Source organism: Muscardinus avellanarius (assembly GCF_963383645.1).
Source record: "Muscardinus avellanarius genome assembly, chromosome: 5".
Classification (NCBI taxonomy): Eukaryota; Metazoa; Chordata; class Mammalia; order Rodentia; family Gliridae; genus Muscardinus; species Muscardinus avellanarius.
The window spans coordinates 72,329,767-72,352,522 of NC_137790.1; the positions used below are offsets into that span (position 1 = coordinate 72,329,767).

At 39.9% G+C, this 22,756-nt stretch overlaps 1 protein-coding gene across 1 annotated transcript in view; it reads left to right on the forward strand.

Moving 5' to 3' along the window:
* The window catches only part of SLC49A4 (solute carrier family 49 member 4), a gene marked incomplete at its 5' end in the record, with an annotated part of 79,164 nt that overhangs the window by 1,018 nt on the left and 55,390 nt on the right, over nt 1–22,756 (forward strand). Inside the window, one exon of the mRNA XM_080696048.1 lies at nt 15,703–15,796. Within this exon, the coding sequence (XP_080552174.1) occupies nt 15,703–15,796 (94 nt within the window). The remainder of the gene's footprint in view (nt 1–15,702; nt 15,797–22,756) is intronic.

Here is a 22,756-nt window from a genome sequence, read left to right on the forward strand (position 1 = left end):
AGTGATAGTTACACTCAAGAGGCTGTTGTGCAAGATTTTAGATATGTCATTTGATTAATGATCGGGAAATACTCTGTATACTTTGTTCGTTTTGTTGTAATGAATTCTTTGGTCAAATTTGCAGTTGTCACTGAGACAGAAGGATTGCAGATTTGAGGACACCCTCAGCGAATAGTGCGACTCTCTCATCAACCGAATGAGACTCTGTTTTGAAATAAAACAAAAATAGGGCTATGGTGTAGCTTGGCTAGAGTGCCCCTGGATTCAATCCCTAGTAAAACACACACACACACACACACACACACACACACACACACACACACACACTGCAGTTGTCTTAGTCCACTGGGGTTGCTATAACAAAATGCCATTAATTGGGTGCCTTGTAAACAACAGAACTTTATTTCTAACAGTTCTAGGAGTCTGGGAAGTCCAAAATGAAGACCTAGGCAGAATCCAGGTCTGGTTAGGGCCTGCTTCCTCCACAGTGATCTTTTCTTTGTAACCGCTCATAGGGGAAGTATAACTCAGCTCTTGAGGAATCCCAGACTTTCCCCTCCCAATTTTATCGTCTTGAGAGTTAGAATTTTGACATAAAAATTTGAGGAGGACACAGACATTTAGACCCTAATAGCACAAGTTGAGCATAGGTCAGTAGAGAATTCCAATTGCATTGCAATGGCAACACAGCACTCAACTTATTTGTTATTGAGAAAATATAATAGGATGTTAGCAGCCATGCTCCTCCCATCCTGACAATTCATAAGAATCCATATGTAAATGACTATGGAATTCTGTCATGATCAACCACATGCTTAAAAAGGGGGTTCAGGAGCTAGGCATGGCTCAAAATGCTTGTAGTTCCAGTACTTGAGAGGCTGAGACAGGAAGATTTGGGTGTGTGGTCAGCTTCAGCTTACTTAGTGAGGCCCTCTACAACTTAGACCCTATTTCAAAATAAAGAATAAAAAATAGGGCTGGGGGTGTAGCTTGAAGGTAGAATGCCACTAGGTTCAATCCCCAACACCACACACACACACACACACACACAGGTCAGTTTTAGGTACAAAGCATGGTGTCCAACATAAGAAGAGAAATAGTTTGATATATTCTATGCTAGAGTTTGGTTCTGACCATTTATTTAAAGAAGGTCATTTGACAAAATGGAGTACTTTAAAAGTTATATGAGATAATGATAATGAATATAAAAATCATGATGTATACCCTGAAGGAAAATGAGTATGTCAAGCTTCAAAAAGAATAGAAGCAGAACAGAGAACAGATGAGAGTGAAGTAAAAGAGGGAGTAGATTCAATATGTGTAGTTCGAGTGTGACTCCACGCAAGACAAGGAAGAACCTTCTAATAATAAAAGGTATCCAGCCGTGAGAGGGGGGTGTCTTGACTGGTGTAGAACTTGCAGGCAGAGCTGATACTTACTCAGAGTATGTGTAACAAGTGCTGAGAAAGACTTTATGTTCTAGTGGAGAGCTTCTGTCTTTGAGGGATTTTTGTTTGCTTTCAGGTGAAATTAGACTTTATTTGGATTTTATCAGTTTTCCTACTAATGCCACCCTCCCCACACTAAGATTCATCTAGGCGCTCCTGTTGCATTTAATTGTTATTTCTTCTTACTTTCCTTCAATCTGACCATTCCTTGTTTAGTCCATAAAAGATTGGCCAAATTTAGAGGTGCTCAAAGGCAAAAGTACAACAAATTTACTTATAGATCTAATTCACTTTTATTGTGGCTTATTAAACAGGTAGTCTCTGTTTTACAAAACTGAATGAGCACTCCCTCTGGGAAAAAGAAGAAGAATAAGTGTTGCAAGGTCAGAATAAGGAAACAGAATAACAGAAGAAAAAAAAAACCTGATTGGTTAACATCATATTACTACTAGTTACTTTTTTTTTGTAAAGGTTAAAGTGGAGGGGACTTCTTTGTAATGGCGACTCAGGTAGACTGAAGTATATGTTTTCAGGAAAAGTGTGTGTGTGTGAAATCTGCTTCCTTAAAGTTTCCATTTAGTTATTTAACATGAGTCACTCTATTTGGGTTTCGTCTGGTGTTTTAGTTCAGGGGCTCAGTACCAAACACGTTATGTTTAATGGGAAAATGCTGTTTTGTAGTTCCTTTTTCTTTTTTCTTTTTATTAGAGGCATTTTTCAATATTCTCTAAACTGAGCCAAACTTTTTTGTGTGGGTATAGTACTGGGAATTGAACCCACGGGTACTCTACTACTAAACTACACCCCTAGTCCTTTAATTTTTTTATTTTGAAATAGGGTCACCTAAGTTGCTGAGGGTTTTATTAAATTACTGAGGCTGGACTCGAACCTACAATCCTCCTGTCTCAGCCTCCCAAGTGCTGGGATTACCGGGTTATACACTGTACCCACCTTAGCCGCCTTATCTTTGTAGTAGAAATATATTAATCTATCCCTTTCTTATCATAATTGTATCTAGTATCCATGACTAAATAAATTAGAAGCTACCTATTCATTTCATAAAATGAGTTACTTGAGGCGTTCTTTCATAGTTCCTATAACTAATGGTAAAGTCAATTTTGTAGTTTACCTTGGTTACAGCAATAAAAAGATCCCTTTAAAAGTTCTTTCTTTTAGGAAATAGCTCCCTTTTTGGTATGATAAAGCTAATCTTTTTTTTTTTTTTTTTTTTTTTTTTTTTTTTGGTGGTACTGGGGTTCCTGGAAGCCCTTCTACCTCCGGGCTACACTCCCAGACCTATTTTATATTTTTTTAATTTAGAAACAGGGTCTCTTAAGCCAGCAAGGCTGGCTTCGAACCTGCGTCCTCTTGTCTCCGCCTCCCAAGTGCGGGGATTACAAGCGTGCACCACCATGCAGCAAGCTAACCTATTTTCATACCCTTGCTGTCCTACTGTAGGTGTCCAACATGCACACAGAGGAAGCAAGTTCTCAGCCTTCCCTGGCTGCTAAAATATCTTGCTCCCTAGAAGGAATGTTAGAACAGACACTTGGAGGAAGAAGGAAGCCTGTCATGTTAATTCCAGGTAGTTGTCTGGTCTTCATGCTACAGCAGGTCCCACCCAGCTTATCTTAGAAGTCCTGTGAGCTTCCTAAGATAGGTGTTATACCTTCCTACCTCTTTTCATTTACCAGCAAGGAAACAGAAAAGAACTAGCTAGTAAGGTAATAGAAGAGCCAAAACCAAACATGCTCTAGAAGCCACATGAAGAAAGTTTCAGGGAGATAACAACCAAATGTGCAAAACATTGGAGATAAAACCCTCCCTGAGTGTGTATCTAGGGAGGAGATCCAGACAGAAAATTTAAAAATTCAAGTTTTAGCTGGGTATGGTGGTGCACACTTGTAATCCCAGCATTTGGGAGGCTGAGACCCGAGGATTGAAGTTTGCTGACAGCCTCAGCTACTTAGTGAGGCCCTCTGCAACTCAGTGAGACCCTGTTTCAAAATAAAGAATAAAAAATTGGGCAGGGTGTGTAGCTCGGAGGTCAAATGCCTCTGGGTTCCATCCCCAGACCCACACACACACAAAAAAAAAAAATTTCAAGTTTTAGTATGTCAGAGGTTGATAAGTGCTTTGAAAAAATATAAAGCAGGAAAAAGGAGAAAGGGACGGTGATTGGGTGGTATTCTGCTTTATATAAGGTGTCAAGGAAGGTCTCACTTAGGAATGTTAGAACAGACACTTGGAGGAAGAAGGAAGCCTTTCATGTTAATTCCAAACAGGACTTTTTAGGGAAATGGAATGGCAAAGCAGAGGTCCTAAATGTGTTTGACATATCCAAGAAGGGGTGCTGAGGCCTGGAATAGAGACAGGAGGGAAACAGGGGTAGGAAATGAAGTCAGAGAGGAAGGAGGAGGCTTGCTCTTGCAGGCCCTCATAAGACCTTCGGCTGTTCAGGAGCAGGAGGGCTGACCATTCAAAGGCTTTGAGCACTCAAATGATGTGATGATTCTGCTGTTGACTAGAGAACAAGAGCCAGAGCAGGGAGACCAGTTAGGCTGCAGCCCAGATGGCGATAGTGGAACAGATGGGAGCTAAGAGTGGCTTCCTTTGGGGAGAGAGCAGTGCAGGATTTGAGAAGTGGTTAGATTGCAAAGAGATGTTGAAAGTAGACTCACCAGTATTGTTGATGGGTTGGATGTATGGTGCAAAGGAAGGAGAGGAATCTAAAATGTTTTTCAATTTTTTATTATTAGTATTTGTAAGAATATAACTGGTTTATTGAGATCACAATTATGGAAGGAGCAGTTTGGAGAGAGATGGCATGGAGATTGGGGTTGAAATGCTTATTAGATATCCATAAACATAGATTAAACTGTCAGTTGGATGTACAAATATGGAATTCAGGGAAGAGACCTTCAGAGTTAATTTGGGAGTTATAAGCTACAGTGATATTTAAAGTCTTGAAGCTGAATGGGATCACCTATAGAGAGAACTGTAGCTTCCAAAGAGGTGAGAACTCAGCCTGGCATTCTGGTGTTTAGAGATTATGGAGATTTAAAAAAAGAAGAAGAAAGAGCCAGCTAAGGAAGACCGAGAACAGAGCCTGAGATATAGCAATATAGACACCTTTGTTGTCTTTTAAAAGAGTAGTCTCACCGGTGTGGTAGGTTGAGTTCAAGGTACAATGCAAGGAGCAGAACTGGAGACAGTAAGTGTAGACATTTCTTTCAAGAATTTATACCATAAAGGGCAACAGAGACATGGGATAGAAACCAGAGAAAATGTGGCTACTGAAGTTATTTTTTTTCTTTTTTTATGTTAAGACATATTGAAGCCTATCTCTGAAATGCGGTATATTAATAGAGCCAGAAGAAAGGGGGAAATTGATGATGCTGCAGGGATAGTGAGGAATTGCCGTAGCTGTATTCTTGAGTGAGCAAGATGGGGCGCAGGTAGACAAATTGGCCTCAGAATCATTGAAACCTAATTCTTCAATAGTAAAAGAAGAGAGAATATTCAGTATATAGACACAAAGATAGGTAGTGGCTGATCAGAGTTGGTAGATGTTATTTATATATCTCAGAAAATTGAAAACAAAATCATCACCTGATAAATGAGAATAGAAGAGCAGTTATTGAAAAGAAAGTAGCTAATCAAACTATTTTCTAGTAAATTGAAGAACACATGGACTAAGAAATTATAGTAGGATTGTTGGGCAGCACCAAAGACTTGCTTTATGCATTTAGCCATTAACTTGAAGTGAGACTAGTCAGCCTGTTTCTGTGTTTTCCTCTAAGCTATTCTGTTGGGCAAGTACAGGCATGGGCAGAGTTGGCAGAGAGACAGACAGACAGGCAGACAGACGAGAGGGAAATAGATTGATCATTCAATCCAGAGTTGTAGTTTTTTCAGGCAAATAGGACTAGCAAAGTTCAGGCCAAAGAGCAGAGGCTTATGTGGAAAGTGATGTAACATGGGACTATGGGTAAAGAAGAAAAGAAAATATCCTAAGATGCATGAGATAAAGTAGTAGTCTCCAAAATTGTCATTCCTTATTAGATCAAAATTTTGTTTTGTGGATCTGGTGGTACCTTCCTGTTATCCTAGTATTTGAGAGGCTGAGACAGGAGAATTGCAGGTTCAAGAACAGCCTTAGCAAGTAGTGACACTCTCACTAACCTAGCAAGACCCTGTTTCCAAATAAGACATAAAATCGGGCATGGAGTGTAGCTCTAAGGTAGAATGCCTCTTGAGTTTAATCCCTAGTACCATAAAAATAAATTAATAAATAATGTGTTGTCATTATTATTAGTGTATGAGAGGGAATGGGTGGGAATGAGAGGTCATGGTTGAGGAATGGGGTGCTTGAAATTGAGATTCTGTCATGGATGCAGTTATGGTAAAGAGAATATCAGAGTGTAACCAAGAAAGTGAATGGCTGAGGTAGGGGACATGGTCATGAATAAGAGGTCAGAAAACTAAAAGGTCAGAATATTGAAAGGACCAGTCATTCGGTGAATATTAAATCACCCAATTTATGAAAGGAGCACTGTCCTGAGGAGTAATAATGAGCCAAGACATCTTGAAGCAGTGAGGGTAGTGATCTGGAGGCAGGTGCTCTATAGACAACCACAGCACCAGAGGCTGTTCTAGCCATGATAAGAAACAGGAACTGCATTTATCCTTCTGCCTTAAATAACTATACACATAAAAACAAAACTATGTGAAGTGATGGTTCTGAGACCCTGGAAACAGAGAGGGAAGGACACTGATCCCTGCCATTGCTTCAGCTTACTGCCTGAAAAGAATTTCCAAGTAGCAGCACAGAAACGGGAGCCCAGCCCACACACAACCCAGAGTTTTCCTAAGATGAGAATAGACAGGAGAAGAATTTGAAGAAACCAGTGTAGAGTTTTAGGCTAGAGTTCCAGAAAGGCGGAAGCCTCAAAGGAAACTGGGTCTACAGGGGATGCCTCTTGATTCTTCAGCTGGGCACTGATCAACAGATACATGTGAGGAAACTACCCAAGATTGGAGAACTGTCTAAAAGGATCAGGCAGAACAGTTCCCCAGGTTCACATTTGGCTGGATAGTTCACATTCCCAACAGCCAGCATGGAAAAACCTATATAAATATACTACGTTTGTTCAAGAAGATCAAAGAAAGTTTAACCACATTAAAGAAGGACATAAGAACATAAAGAGAGTGTGTGTGGTAGAGCAGGCCTATATTCCCAGTTAGTAGGGAGGTTGAAGCAGGAGGATCATTAGTTCAAAGTCACCTGGGGTAATATAGTGAGACCCTGTCTCAAATTAAAAAAAAAAAAAAAAAAAAAAACAAGGGGTGGGGATGTAGCTTGGTGATAGAGTGTCTCTGGGTTCAATCCCCAGTACCACAAACACACACACACACACGCTTGCACGCGGGAAAAGAGACCAACATTAAACTTCTAGAGGTAGAAAATTTTAAATTAAATGTGCAGGATTTAGCTGGGCGATTACACTTGTAATCTTAGTGCTTGGGAGGCAGAGACAGGAGGATCGCTTAGGTTCGAAGCCAGCCTTGCTGGCTTAAGAGACCCTATTTCCAAATAAATACATAAAATAGTCTGGGAGTGTAGCCTGGAGGTAGAAAGGTTTCCAGGAACCCCAGTACCACCAATAAATAAATAAATTAGTTAATTTAAAAAATGTATAGGACTTAACAGAAGATTAGCATTGCAGAAGAAGAGATCAGTGTGAACTTGAAGATTTAGCATTCAATATTTAGATAATAATCATTCAAAGATTTAGAAATCATTCATAATGGAAGACAGAGAAATAAAAAAACATAAAGCATGACCATCAGTAAGCTGTGGGACAATTTTAAGTGTCCTAATAGACATATAATTGGAGTCCCAGAGAAGAGAGTGGCAGTGGGGAAAGCCACAGAGCAAGATGGATGATAGAAAAGTAACAACAGAAAAAAATTCTCGACAATAACTGTAACCTCACACATCTAGGAATCCCAGTAGAAGAAACAAGAAGAAAACTACACAAAGAGAACCCCAGTACTACCAAAAAAAAAAAAAAATCATAAAAACTACATCATAATCAATTTGCCTAACACCAGTGATAAAGAAAAAAAATCTTAAAAACATGAGAGAAAAAGACTGGTGAGCTTTGGGATGAGAGAATAGACTAGGAAGTGGGAGGGGAGGCACTGTCCTGGGGGAGAGACTGCAGTAGGAGTAAGAAGGTGGGAGGCCGGTGAGGACCAGCTTGAGAAGGTAGGGATCCGCTGATTGTGACCGACTCCTCTAGAAGGCACGGGAGAAAGGCTTCTGGTGGTGGAGAGGTAGTGGAGATGAGGTCAGATTAGGGAATGGATAAACGTGTAGAGGAATAAGGATGACCTGGGAATTTTAGATCCCTTGTGTCTAATGTAAATGGGATAAACAGGCACAATGTGATTAGTCCCTGTAGTCTTTAAGGTAGGTTGGGGTGGCAGGGCTGTGATCAGGGAGGAGGGAGTCTTGTCAGGAGCAAGCAGCTTGTCTTCTTCACTCCAGTTCAGTGGAGTGCAGAGCCTGGGCGGGGTGGTCTTCCAGGGGGGGATTGTGCCTGCAGCTCATTATTTCCTGCTTTTACTATGAGAGAGAGGGGGGGGGGGAGGATGAGTGTGTGTGTGTGTGTGTGTGTGTGTGTGTGTGTGTGTGTTTTCCATCAGCTTTCCATCCAAATCCATTTCTTTGTAGAGTATCTACCAAAGTGAATTTATGCATTGAAAGGAAGCTTTCTGTAGAGTCTGGATGCCATATTTGAATACAAATTTATTTTTATTTTCAATCATTTTTGTTTTTGTTAAATTGTTCTTTTGTTGTGTGTGGTTTTTTTTTTTTTTTGGTGGTACTGGGATTCCTGGAAGCCCTTCTACCTTCGGGCTACACTCCCAGGCCTTTTTTTTTTTTTTTTTTTTGCGGGCCTGAGGGTGAAACCCAGGGGCATTTGACCTCCGAGCTACACCCCCTGCCTTATTTTTATTCTTTATTTTGAAACCAGATCTCACTGAACTGCAGAGGGCCTCACTAGGTAGCTGAGGCTGTGTGCGAGGCAATCCTCCGGTCTCAGCCTCCCGAATGCTGGGATTACAAGCATGCACCACCATGCCCGGCTTCCCAGACCTATTTTATACATTTTTTTTTTTTTGAAACAGGGTCTCTTAAGCCAGCGTGGCTGGCTTTGAACCTGCGCCATCCTCCTATCTGCCTCCCAAGCGCAGGGATTACAAGCGTGCACCACCTTGCCCGGAATGAAATTGTTTTAATAATAATTTTTGTTATGATTTTTGTATGGGAGTGCAAAATCACATCCTAACACCACTGTGGCCACTTGAGGTCTATATATATATAGAAGTTCTGTATGTCTCTTAAGCCTATTTTGCTGGGGTCCTTATTGCCTCTCTTCCCTGTGTAAGTTGACATCTTTTTGATTACATGGAATTAGAGTCGTGCATTGTCAAAAATGAGTGGCATGAAGAAAGATTCAAGAAGGGTTGTCTAAGGGGGTTAGGTTAAGCAACACTTGGCAACAATTAAACAAGAGAGCCATCATGCTGTCTCTGTATAAGACTTTTAATAACCAGGTTTTCACAACTTATTTGTTCTTAAATTTTTATATTAGCTTTTATGTTGTCATATATTTGATTAAAAGCACAATTGAGTGGAAAAGTGTGTTAGTCTTTAGCAGTTAACAATGGAAAGCATGGTCATTTGGACCATATGGCCATAAACAATGCTCCACTGCCTCCTTGCTGGCTCTTACCTTAATTACAAACAAAATCATTAGGAAAAAATAAGCATCTTGTACAATGTAAGCCTTATAGGCCCAAATATATAAAATTCTATTTGTTATCACACTGGGTATGCAGTATAACCTTATAAGAGCAGTGTTTTGCAATTTTAGGGTATTTATGACTGGATATGTACTTTTCATTAATTACATCCTATTTCCCGTGGCTATAATGTGGTTTTTAAAGTCTGTGTTCTGTTAGTGGAAGCAGTAAATGAGCAGTATGTATGCATTACTTGTTACTGAGAAGCACAGTTCTCTATGGTATTCCTTCTTTCAAATTGTATTAATCATATTCAGATTATAGAAGACTATTATAAAGTTAGCTCAGTTCATATCACAAATTATTCTCAGTGTACCATGTATGTGCCTGATCTCAATCTCATATTTATTTCCCTTGCTATGTTTGATCTGCATAATTATAGTTTTGTTGACTTTCAATTTCCTTCCAGCAGAGAAGCCCTCTGAAAACCAAACATTTAACCATCTACTCTCTACCAGAAAAAAATCTTTTTCTGGAAAAAAAAGAAACATTGCACTAATCATTTAGACCTATTCTGTATATCTCTATATGAAGTATTTTCAAGGCAATGCTAGATTTAGGAGAAATTGAAAGGAATGTGGCCATAGACTTCTTATGAGACATCTGTGTGATGTAGCTGCCACAGACACATAATATTAGTTCAGTATTAAGAAAAATATAGCATTCCAACAGTAGGAAGGTAGAGTTTCATTATATTATTTTGCCAATATTGTGTCTATTTGTAATTACCTTGTTTGTATATTTTTATTTTTATAATTTTTTTGCCCTTTTATATGTGTAACTGGCCACTAGCACATATTTTCAAAATAACTGGTCATATTTGGAATACAAAGGGAAAAGCTATCTGATCGACATTATTTTCTGAAGTCTTAAGTCATGCTCTTTGTTTTTTGCCAGCATCATCCTGTAAGTTAAAAACCATCTGATAATAAATAGCAGGGAAGATGGCGACCGCGGCCACAGCAACAATAGCTGGCAGCAGCTAAATAGGACAGACATTCCTCTGAGAAACCCCAGACATCAGACTTTGGTTTAATATCTGATTGGGACAATATATAGAGACAAAAATATAAGAAAGAAGAAACGGACCAAGATGGTTGAGACAGGGTGGCAGCGGCGGCCAGTATTCAGGAGAGGTAGATAAAACCAATCCAACCCACCTTGAACTGTTGGAGAAATCTCCCCCAAAAAAGCCTGCTCCTGCCCCACATGCTCAGGAACTCTGGACAACATACTGTGTAAGAAAAGTGTTCAGGGTGCATCAAGATGGAGCCCCGCATAATCAGGTCGGCTGGCGCCACACATCCTGGGAGCCAAGGGCGCTCCTGGCCACCGCGCTCCTCTGCGCAGAGCTAGGGCTGGGTGCGCTCGGAGCAGCAGAACCCGCTCTCTGTGGTGAAGCTGTGGGCCTCCGCTCTTGGCGGGGAGATAAAACACATTGCTACCAAGTACTTGAGCCCTCAACTCCTGCAAAAGACATGCACTGTTTTCTTTTATTAAAAAATATTGAGGGAGGGGCCAAGATGGCGGTGGCCGTGGGCGCCACTGCAACCACGACAATAGTTGGCAGCAGCCGAATAGGACATATATTCCTCTGAGAAACCCCGGACATATGCATATGTGTGTGTGTGTGTGTGTGTGTGTGTGTGTGTGTGTGTGTGTGTATGGAGGAAAATAGGAACCTCTGTAAATGTCAAGCCCACAGTGACAGTAATCAGAGGCTGCTGTGCAGTGAGGCTGGGCCTGGAGCCTGCCGCATGGTGAGGCCGAGTCTGGAGCCAGCAGCCAGGCGCGGAGTCTGTTGCGCAGCAGGCCTGGAATTGGGGCCTGCTTCACAGCAAAGGGCCAGTGGGTTTCTTCAACTGTGTGGCCAGGAAGCAGTAGAAGCAGCTGCTGTCTCACCTAATCTCAGCAGATTTCCAGACCCAAGTGACCTCTATTTAAAAAAAAAATTGGTTGAGAGAATGAAAACCAAAATAACCAAACTAATGCATAAACAACCATGCTCATAGCTACACAGTTCATCATTAATAAATTGTGGAACCAGCCAAGATGTCCTTCAATGAATGAGTAGATTTCAAAACTATGGGATATGTACACAATGGAATTTTGCCCAGCCTTAAGGGAGAACAAAATTATGGCATTTACAGTGAAATGCCACAAAAAATAAGAAATCAGATGCTTTTCTTAATGTGCAAAATATTAGGGAGAAATAGGTAACAGGAGGAACTCTAGATGAAGAAGGGACCCTATAGAGGAGCAATGAAGGTGACATATCTGAGGGGATAAGAGGGAGGATAAGGGAAGCTCTTTAAAGCACATGATGTACTTAAACATATCAAAGTCAATCAGGAAGCCAAGCGTGGGTAGGAGAAAGGGGGAGGGGAGGAGTTGATTGGGTAGGGGCTGATTGGGTGGTGTGTGCATATACATCTCCACAAGTTCCCATTCAGATATATGACTACAATGCACCAATAAACATTTATTTTTTAAAAACCATCTGATGCCGGGCGTGGTGGCGCACGCTTGTAATCCCCGCGCTTGGGAGGCAGAGACAGGAGGATCGCGAAGGTTCGAAGCCAGCCGCGTGCGCTGGCTTAGGAGACCCTGTTTCCAAATAAAAATGTAAAAATAGGTCTGGGAGTGTAGCCCGGAGGTAGAAGGGCTTCCAGGAACCCCAGTACCACCAAAAAATAAAAAATTAAAAAATTAAAAAAATAAAAAAATAAAAAAAATAAAAACCATCTGATAAATGGAGACAAAGTAGAAGACTATTACCATTATAATTATTAATAATTACCATATTATTATATCATAATCTGGGGCCTAAGGTACACGTTCTATGACCTTGTAACAAGCATTAGTTTGACCTAATTAAAAGATAATATACGTAGTTGGCCAGTTGATACTTTCTTGAGGAAACTCAAAGTAATAATCTGTCACCTTAAAATACTCTTTAAGGACAGCACTGAGTAATATTAGCAGCTTACACTTGAAAATTGGAATTTTAATATTGGAGATAGAAAATTAAAATGCCCAATCAATCTTTTAATATTATTTAGTATATTTTAAGTATTATATCTGAATAAACCATTCTAAACATTCATTTTGAAAAATTACAGATGTTAGAACTTCCTGTCTCCTTATATGATCATTTCAGTTTTCTGTTAAGATCATTTTATTTTTAGTTTGTAGTATTTTGACTTTTCACCAGGCTTGATGTCGCATGCTTATAATCCCAGCATTCAGGAAACTGAGACCGGAGGATTGCAGTTCGTGGACAGCCTCAGCTACTTAAGTGTGACCCTCTGCAACTTAGTGAGACCCTGTTTCTAAATAAAGAATAAAACATAGGGCTGGCGGTGTAGCTTGGAGGTCAAATGTTCCTGGATTCCATTCCCAGACCCGAAAAAAAAAAAAAAGAATTGGGATTTTTTATTCTTTTTCATATTAGGGATTATAGAGAAAAGCATAATATTAAACTGTAATATCAATTTGATTTAAAAAAATATTTATTCTTGACTTCTGGGAAGATGGCGACCCAGAAAAGCGGGGCTTAAGAGCCCCGCTAACAACCAATCTCCATTACCACAAAATCAGTGCCTTTCATAACCAGAAAACACCATCACCAGAGAAACAAAAAAATCACCAGGCTCCAGAGAGAAAGCGGACTGAGAACAGAGCTCAGAGCCACAGAGGAGATACACCGGCCTCACGCCCGAGGACGCGGCAGCAGCGCCATACTGCCGGCGGCAGCGGCGATTTCACCGGACAGCTACAGCAAGCCGAGGTGAGCCGCTGCGGAACAGCCAGGTGGGATTTCTTGGCGAAGGAACATCTAAAGCTTCCAGTGGCTGAGCTCAGCACATGCTGCAGGGATTCAGAGTGGAAATCAAAACCAAGAAGAAATACGCCAGCCTCACGGCCGAGGGCGTAGCAGCAGCGCCATATTGCCACTGGCAGCAGCAGCAGCGAATTCACCTAGTCCAGTACGGCTACATCTGCGTACTCAAGAACAGTGAGTCAAATTGCGGGCCACAGAGGAGAAATCCCAGTACTGTACTCCCTGGGACTTGACCCAGTGGGGGAGGGACGGTGGCAGAGATATCACACCATAGGAGAACGTGCAATCTGGCACCCCCCACAGTCTAAAGCAGCCTCTATCGACTCTCTGGGTCGGAGACTCTGTGATACAACCCAGTAAAGGAGTAGTGGGGTCTGAGATACTACTGACTCGAGATTCAGAACACCTTAAGTGAAGTCATAGTGACCCAAGGGAAGAACCCAGAGAAGGCACAAACTTCTGAAATCATGGGAAAGAGGAATAACACTGGAGCAATGAATGCCCACTACCCCACAACATCAGAACCCGATAAAACAGAAAATCAGAGATTTCTAGAAGATCAAATAGGGAAAATAACTGTAGAAATAATAGAGGTGCTTCGAAAAGAACTCAGAGGGAGCTAAAAAGAGATAAAGGATGCAATTAATGAAGTAAAGGCCTCAATTCAAAGCACAAACAACTGATTAGACCACATGGAGAACAGAATCTCGCTCTTAGAAGATGATCATTCCAAAAATGAACGCATAGTTTCTAATCTAGGAAAAAATATCCGACAGCAGGAATCTGATATTGAAGAAATATGGGCCCATTTTAAGAGAGCTAACCTAAGAATAATTGGAATAGAGGAGGGAAAAGAAAGTGAAACCAAAGGGATCAACAATCTCTTCAAGGAAGTAATAGCAGAAAATTTTCCAAACATAGAGCAAGAGGTTGATACGCAGGTCCAGGAAACTTATAGAACTCCCTTTAGACAGGATCGGAGAAGAGGATCCCCACGCCACATAATTGTCAAAATGACCAATGTGGAAGCCAAGCAGAGAATCTTAAAGGCAACAAAAGCAAAGGGCCAAGTGACATTCAGAGGCAAGCCAATTAGAATCACTCCAGACTTCCCAAACCAAGTCATGAGAGCCAGAAGGGCTTGGAGTAACATATTCCAAACTCTGAAAGAAAACAACTTCCAGCCAAAAATTTTCTACCCAGCAAAACTTTCTATCAAATTAGATGGAAAAATAAGAAGCTTCCATGACAAACAGAAACTCAAGGAATTTATGTCTTCAAAACCAGCACTAGAGAAAATACTCAAAGAGATTAACTACAAAGAAGAAATAGGTAACACACACCAGAACCAGAGAACTAAGATTTTCCATCCAACAGTCAACTAAGATTGGTTATCTGTGGAGATTCATTATTTATGTTAGTCTTTTACCTATCTCTAAATGGTATTGTTTGCCTTTATTGTTGTTAATTTTTAGGATTTCTAGTTGGAATATTAATATACCTTCAGATATAGCATTTGGAAATATTTTATCCCATTCTATTAGTAACTGTTAACTCTGTTTACATTGTCTTTGGATATACAATATATATTTTTTTTATTTTTTAGGGCGTTTGTATACTCTTCTGTTGCCTGTGCCATTGAAATCATATCCAAGAAATCACTGCCAATTTCAATTGTTGTGAGGTTTTATGACCCAGATTTTCTCCTAAAAGTTTATAGTCTTAAGATTTATATTTAGGTCTTTTATCTATTTTGAGTTAATATTTGTATATGGGATTAGGTAAGGGTCCAATTTTATTCTTTTCCACGTAATTATTATTTTTCAACAATATTTAGTTAAAAGATTATTATTCCCACCACCAAATGTTCGTGGAAACCTTGTCAAAAATAACTTGACAATATAGGGAAGAGTTTAGCTCTAGGCTTGTATTTAACTCCAATGGTTTATATATCTGCCTTTAGAACAGTACTACACTGTTTCAATTATTGTAGCTTTATATGGTTTGAAATCAGAAAATAATATCTTCTAGCTTTGTTCCTTTTCAAGATCGTTGTGGGTATCTAGAGTCCATATTCCATATTAGGATATATATTTTTTTTCTGAAAAATAAATATATAAATATATGATAGTTTCACCAAAAAAAAAATAGAAAAAAATATTCTCTGGTAAGAAAGAAAGTAAAAAGAAATATTGAAATTTTATCTTTAAGTCATCAAAAGCTTGGTATCAGACAAATGAAACTGTTATGTGAGATTATCATTTTTAAGTTTGGATAAATTGCTATAATACTAGATGTCAACCACTAAGCCAAGCATGGGAAGGAGGGATGGGGAGAGAATGGGGTGGGGATCGGGTGGGGGCTGACTGGGCGATGTGTGCATGTATGTCTACAAAAGTTTGTATCCCACTATGATGTATGAATACAGTGCACCAATAAAAAATTAAAAAATTTAAAAAAATATTTATTCTTAACATTGGACTTCCTTCAGAGAAAACAGAATCTAATCTGGATGGTTTTGTTTCTTCTTAGGTCTTCGGATAACTGTGCTTCTGACATCCTTCCTTATGGTTTTGGGTACTGGTCTACGATGCATACCAGTATCTGATTTAATGCTTAAAAGAAGGTAAATCCTATACATAACTTTAAATTCTTTCCACTTTTTCTCTTTTATTATATGTATGTTGTATATATTTGATTATAAGCTTTTAATAAACTTCCCATTTTATGATCAGTAGAGGGTCATATTTATAGAAGGATTTTTTTTAATTCTACATGGTAATTCAGTCTTTTGTCATAGGGGAGGCACTGTTCTAATTTTGTGGAAATAAGAACAGGTTAAATGGTGTGGTGGCACATACCTGTAATCCTAGTACTTGGGAGGCTGAGACAGGAGGATTGCAGGTTTGAGGCCAGCTTCAGAAACTTAGTGAGATACTAAGCAACTTAGCGAGATCTTATTTCAAAATAAAAAAGAGTTGCCGGGAATGGTGGTGCACGCTTGTGCATTTTTATTTGTTTATTCATTTGCCACTTTATTCATTCATTCAACAAAGCTCACTCAGTTCCTACTATGTGCCACTCTCTTCTCCTCATTGAGAATACAGGAGAACACAAAACAGACAAAAATCTCTACCTCATAGGGTTTACATTCCAGCTAGGGAGACAGTAAACTAGATAAGTAAAATACCTAGTATGGCCCCACATGTTGACACAAGCTTGTAATCCCAGTACTTGGGAGGCTGAGACAATCACAGGTTCATGGCCAGCCTCAGCTCTTAGTGAGGCCCTGTTTCAAAATAAACAATAAAAAATAGGGCTGGGGGTATAGAACACCCCTGAGTTCCAACCCCAGTTCAAAAAAAAAAAAACCCAAAAGACAAACAAAAACATAGTATGTGCTATGGATTAAAAAAATAATAATAAAAAAGTAGGCCTGGCGTGGTGGCGTACGCTTGTAATCCCCGCGCTTGGGAGGCGGAGACAGGAGGATTGCGCAGGTTCGAAGCCAGCCGCACTGGCTTAAGAGACCCAGTTTCCAAATAAAAATATAAAATAGGTTTGGGAGTGTAGCCTGGAGGTAGAAGGGTTTCCAGGAACCCCAGTACCACCAAAATAAAAATAAAAAATAAAAGAAGAATAGGAAGAAGGATTTTAAATGTTGAAGGAAGGATGGTGAGATTTCAGGAAGAAAAGGCTTCACTGGGAAGAGAACCTTCTGTGATTAAAAAAAAAAAAGCTGAAAGGAAGTTAATGCCCATGCGGTGTCTCAGAGACATGCTTTCCGTGCAGAGAGACCCACAGGTGTGAAGGGTGTGGGGAAGGGAGAGTACACCTCACAGGAGGCCAGTACACTGGAGCCAAGCAAGTGACTTCCTGGGAAACGTGGAAGGAGGGGGGCCACTGCTCTCTGACGGTGGCGGGAGGGTGAGTCCAGGTCCTTTACCACCTCTCGGCTCCTATAAGGGCTTTGGCCTTCCCTTTGCTAGGAAACCACTGGAGGTTTTAGGCTGAGGCGTGACCTAGTCCTAGGCTGTTGTCCTAAGCATAGACAAGCTGCAGGTCACCAGCATGACCAGGGAGAGCGGTGGGAAGCCAGTCAAGTACACAGGGTGTGAGCGATGGTGGTTTGGTCCATTAGGCTGGCAATGGGGTGCAAACTCGGATTTTGTTTTGAAAGATTTGCTTATGGACACATGTGGGAAGTTAGAGGAAGAAGAATCCAGAATGGCTTCTTGTGGTGGGAATGGCAAGGATGGCATAGATTTGAGGGGACCTGAGAGAGAGGGAACGGAGGGGACACGGTTGAGACTTCGCTGTAGACACGGAAACTGTTGACTCTGTTACAGAAATGGGAAACTCAGAGGGGAAGTGGGCTTTAGCAGCAAGATGCTGACTTTCATTTGGAAGAGAAGTTTTTAGTTTCAAAATGAATGTTCATTTTTAAATTCTCAAAATATGTTCTCTTTTCAGAAAATTCAGGATATAGTGTTTTAAAAGGAAAATAATACTTTGAGTTTCTCTGCAAAGCTGGTCGTTGTTTCTCTCCTTCTGAGTTAGGCTGTTTTTCTTTCTTTTTTGTGGTACTGGGGGTGGAACCCAGGGCCTTTTCTACCTCCAGGCTACATTCCCAGACCTATTTTATATTTTATTTGGAAACAGGGTCTCACTAAGTTGCTGAGAGCCTCACTAAGTAGCTGAGTCTGGCTTTGAACCTGTGTGAAACTCCTGTCTCAGCCTCCCAAGCTCAGAGATTACAAGCACTGAGTTAGGCTTTAACATGTGACTTCCATTATTGTGCTGGAGACAGTCTTAATTTTAAAATATCCATAGGGGCTTTTGTTTTAAGCATCTACAGCCTTTAAATTAACAAATTTCAAATTTAACTTTACAAATTTCAGTATATGTTTAAATTAAATGATGCATTATTTTGAAATGCCTATTAATATTTTTGTTAGATTTGATTCTATTTTGGGCCATTTATTATTTCCCCATTCTCTTATCACTTCATATTCTTTCCATATATAAAATTTTAGGAATAGGGCTGGGATATAGCTCGGTGGCAGAGTGCCTGTCTAGCATATATGAGGCCCTGGGTCTAATCCCTAGTACCACCAAAAAATAAAATCTAGGAATAAAGAATTGACCCCATCATGGTGGAGAAGGTATTATAAAAAAGAAGAACTCATAAATAAATATAAACTAGAGGACATATAAGAAAAAGAATCAAAAAATTCAGAGAGAGTGAATCATAAAAGGAGGATATAAATTTAATTTTCAGTCTTGTGTATATATCTGTTAAGAATATAGAAGTATTTCCCCTTGAGATAAGACTTCATTTTCTTTTTCTACAATATTTCTTTAAGCAGTATTACTAAAAGTGTACTATGCCTCTGATAAAATGAAGATGCCATAATTGCAACATGTATTTTCAACTATTGAATAAATTCAATAGCTCACGTGTGTGTGTGTGTGTGTGTGTGTGTGTGTGTGTGTGTGTGTGTAGAGGGGTACTGGGGATTGAACCCAGGGGTATTCTACCTCCAAGCTTACACTCCCACCCCTTTTTACTTTTTGTTTTGAAACAGGATCTTGCTAGGTTGCTGAGAGTCTGGCCTCAAACTTTCATAGATCATCGTATTTAAGTTTTAGTCTCATCTGTCACCTGGGAGAAGGGATAGAGGCTGCGATAGGCATTTGGACAACATCGAAACAAGAATTTAGCAATCTGAGTTAACGTGTCCCTGTTGCACTTGGAGCTCTCAGAGCTTCGGATCCAGCCTGGAATGGTGTCCCTTCGCCCTTGGCTTCCTGTTTGGTAGCTCTCATAAGCCTCAAGACAGGAGAATAGCATATTAATGAGCTCTTCCTACTGGAGTTCTCCCATTGTATAGTATCAATATTTCTTCCATCTAAATGGTGCCAATGAAATTTTAGGAAAAATTACTTTGCCATTTTTCTTCTCTTAGCATTATGGCTAGATAGGGAATTAGAATAATGAATTACGTAGTGCTGGGGTGGAGCTTAGTGGTGAATGTAGCTCAGTGCTAGGGTTCTTGCCTAGTGGGTTTGAGGCTCTAGGTTCAGTTACAACACTGCAGAAAAGAAGGAAGAAGAAGAAGAAGGTTTCATGATCAAATATACTATACAACAAAGTTAAAAATTAGGAAATATTTGCAATAATAAGACAAATGGGTGGATTCCTTCGCTGAAAATAATTCTTTCAGGTCAGTAAGCAAAATAGTAACTCAGTAGAGAAACAGGTAATGGTTATGATCAATCAGTTAGAGAAATTAAAAATGATATAAAATTAAGGAAAGGCATCCAACTTTTCAGTATAAAGAAATGAATTTATATTTTCTAATTTTTTACGGAACTGGGGAGTGAACCCAGAGACATCCCACCTCCAAGATACACATCAGCCCTATTTTTTATTTTTTATCTTGGAACAGGATCTCACTAAGTTGTGGAGTGCTTCAGTAAATAGCTGAGGCTGGCTGCGAACCTGGGATCCTCCTGTCTCAGCCTCCCAAGTACTAGGATTACAAGTGTGTGCCACTATATCCAGCCAAAGAAGTGAAATTTAAAACAGCAATTAGATGTCTGTTTATTGGCAAAGATGAAAAATATGATAATGGACAGCGTTGCCTTGAGGTGATTTAAGGACAAACGCAGTGCTGATGTGCGAGCTGGGGCTTTCCATTTGGAGAGCATTTTGGCAGTAAATCAGATGCACAGGGGAAATGTTCTTTAACTCAGTATTTGCACTTATAGAAAATGAGTTCACGTACAAAGCGGTTACAGTGCCGTGTTTGTGCAGCTTGCCTTGTTAAATAGCAGGTGCCTTCAGCACAGGACGGTTCTGGGGTGGAATGTCCTGGAATAGTATGCTTCTGTGAAAGAGACAAAGGTTCTGTAAGTGCTGATATGGCAATATCTCCAAAATACTTGAGTAAAAAGGACAAGTTTAGAACATTTAATGTGTTCCTACGTAGAAAAAAATGGGAGGGATGTATATGTCGGTTTTTGGGAAGGACTGTTTCTGGAAGGAAACCATTACTGTGTTGTTCTGGGAAGGGTCCTAATACACTAGAAGTCTATCATGGAAAGGAAATTTACGTTTTATTTTATATTCTATGCTGCTTTGGGGAGTATTTTTACTGTATGCATGTATTACCTTGTCCATTCTTTAGTATAATCACATGATCAATGTCTTATTTTAAAGAAGATTAAGTTTAGTTCCTATTTAATATTTTATTTGCCCCTTTTTGACTATGAAAACTCTAGAGATCAGATTTTATGACTTTTTCTTCATGGTGATTTGTTGAGCTTCAGATAGGAAATGTTGGTTTTAGAAGACAACTAATCATAATGAACATTTAATGGGAGGGGAAATATGCCTTTAGAGCTTTGAGAAATACATTATTTTCTCCTTTTGGTGCCTTTGGGAAATAGCTATTTCTTTTTTTTTTTTTTTTTTTTTTTTTTTTTTTTTTTTTTGGTGGTACTGGGGTTCCTGGAAGCCCTTCTACCTCCGGGCTACACTCCCAGACCTTTTTTCTTTTTTTTTTTGCGGGTCTGGGGGTGGAACCCAGGGGCATTTGACCTCCAAGCTACACCCCTGCCCTATTTTTTATTCTTTATTTTGAAAGCGGGTCTCACTGAGTTGCAGAAGGCCTCACTAAGTAGCTGAGGCTGTCCGCGAACCATGATCCTCCAGGTCTCAGCCTCCCTAATGCTGGGATTACAAGCGTGCGCCACCACGCCCAGCTCTCCCAGACCTATTTTTATATTTTTATTTGGAAACGGTCTCTTAAGCCAGAGCAAGCGGCTGGCTTCAAACCTGCGTGATCCTCCTGTCTCCGCCTCCCAAGTGCGGGGATTACAAGCGTGTGCCACTACGCCCGGCAGGAAATAGTTATTTCTAAGATACATTTTCCAAAAGCCCCCAGTGACATATATGAATTTTTGTGTGTGTGTGGTACCGGGGATGGAACCCAGGGGCATTCGACCTCTGAGCTACACCTCCTGCCCTATTTCTTATTCTTTATTTTGAAACAGGGTCTCACTAAGTTGCAGAGGGCCTCACTAAAGTAGCTGAGGCTGGTCACAAACCATGATCCTTCGGTCTCAGCCTCCCAAATGCTGGGATTATAAGTGCACTACCACGTCCGGCATGGCTTTTTTCTTGTTCAATATATCATACATATATAAAACTTATGCACAGTTAGTAAAATAATCATGTGGACCCACATACACATCACCCAGGTTAAAAGCCCCCTTCCTGATCATAATCTCCTTCTTTTCTCCTGTAGTACATCATAATCATGAACATGAATGGGATTTTCAGAATAGACTGAATTGAAACTTAAAAAGAGCTGGGATATAGCTCAGTAGTTAAGCACCTGCTTTGCAGGTGTGGCGCTCTGGTTCAATCCCCACTTCCAAAAAAAAAAAAAAAAGAATATTTTGGAGGATACTACACAAAGGCTTATTCATTCTTTTCTTCACAATAATGATTTACATTGGGTTTTTTGCCTTATACCAAAAGGAACAATTAAAACTTTTTTTTACCTACACAAAATAGAGATTTATTTATTTATTTATTTATTTATTTATTTATTAAGGGTCTGGGGATGGAACTCAGGGGCATTGACTTCTGAGCTACAACCTCTGCCCTATTTTTTAATTCTTTATTTTGAAACAAGATCTTACTAAGTTGCAGGGGGCTTCACTAAGTAGCTGAGGCTGTCTGTGAACCGTGATCCTCCTGTCTCAGCCTCCCGAATGCTGGGATTACAAGCGTGTGCCACCATGCTTGGCTTAAAATAGAGATTTATCTGATAAGTATTTTTGCAAATTGGGTATATATTAGGGGGAAAAAAAAACTCAGTCCTTTGATGTGTCCTTCTCAGCATGCATCAAAATATATTCCAGATGGATTAGAGAGGTGTATCTTTAAAAGGAGACAGGATAAAAAGGAAAATGAATCTTACCATCAAAGAGATTGGCTTTTTCTAAACATAAAAACAATGAAGGAAATAACAAAGGGAAACATTTGTGATTAGGGCTAGAATTAGGCTAACATTTGACATCCACATGTGCATCATGTGGATGTCCTTTGTGCATCCTTTGTGCATCAAAACAAATCAATATTGTCATTCCGTTCCATCTCACAGGAAGAGGGAGGCAGGAGAGAAAGAACAGTTTTGTCTTCATGGAGGTGACCTTGAAGCCCTCCCACTCTAATGTCTGTGGACCAGACGTAGCTCCAGGGCCCCAGGTACCCATCGGGGGTGCTTGGAAATGTAGATGTATATTACCCAGCAAAAGCTGGAAGTGTTCAGTAACTAAAAAGAAAAGAAAATGGACACTGGGGATAGTCAAGCATATTGGCTTCCTATTTGGGAGAAAAAGATTGTTTTGTATCTTCACCTCATACGAAGCAACAGAATGAATTCAGATGAACTAAACTATTAAATATTTAGCAGAAAAACATAATATTCTTCTGATCTCTACATGTGGATTTGTTTTGTTTTGTTTTGGGGTTTTTTTTTTTTGCGGATCTGGGGATGGAACCGAAGTA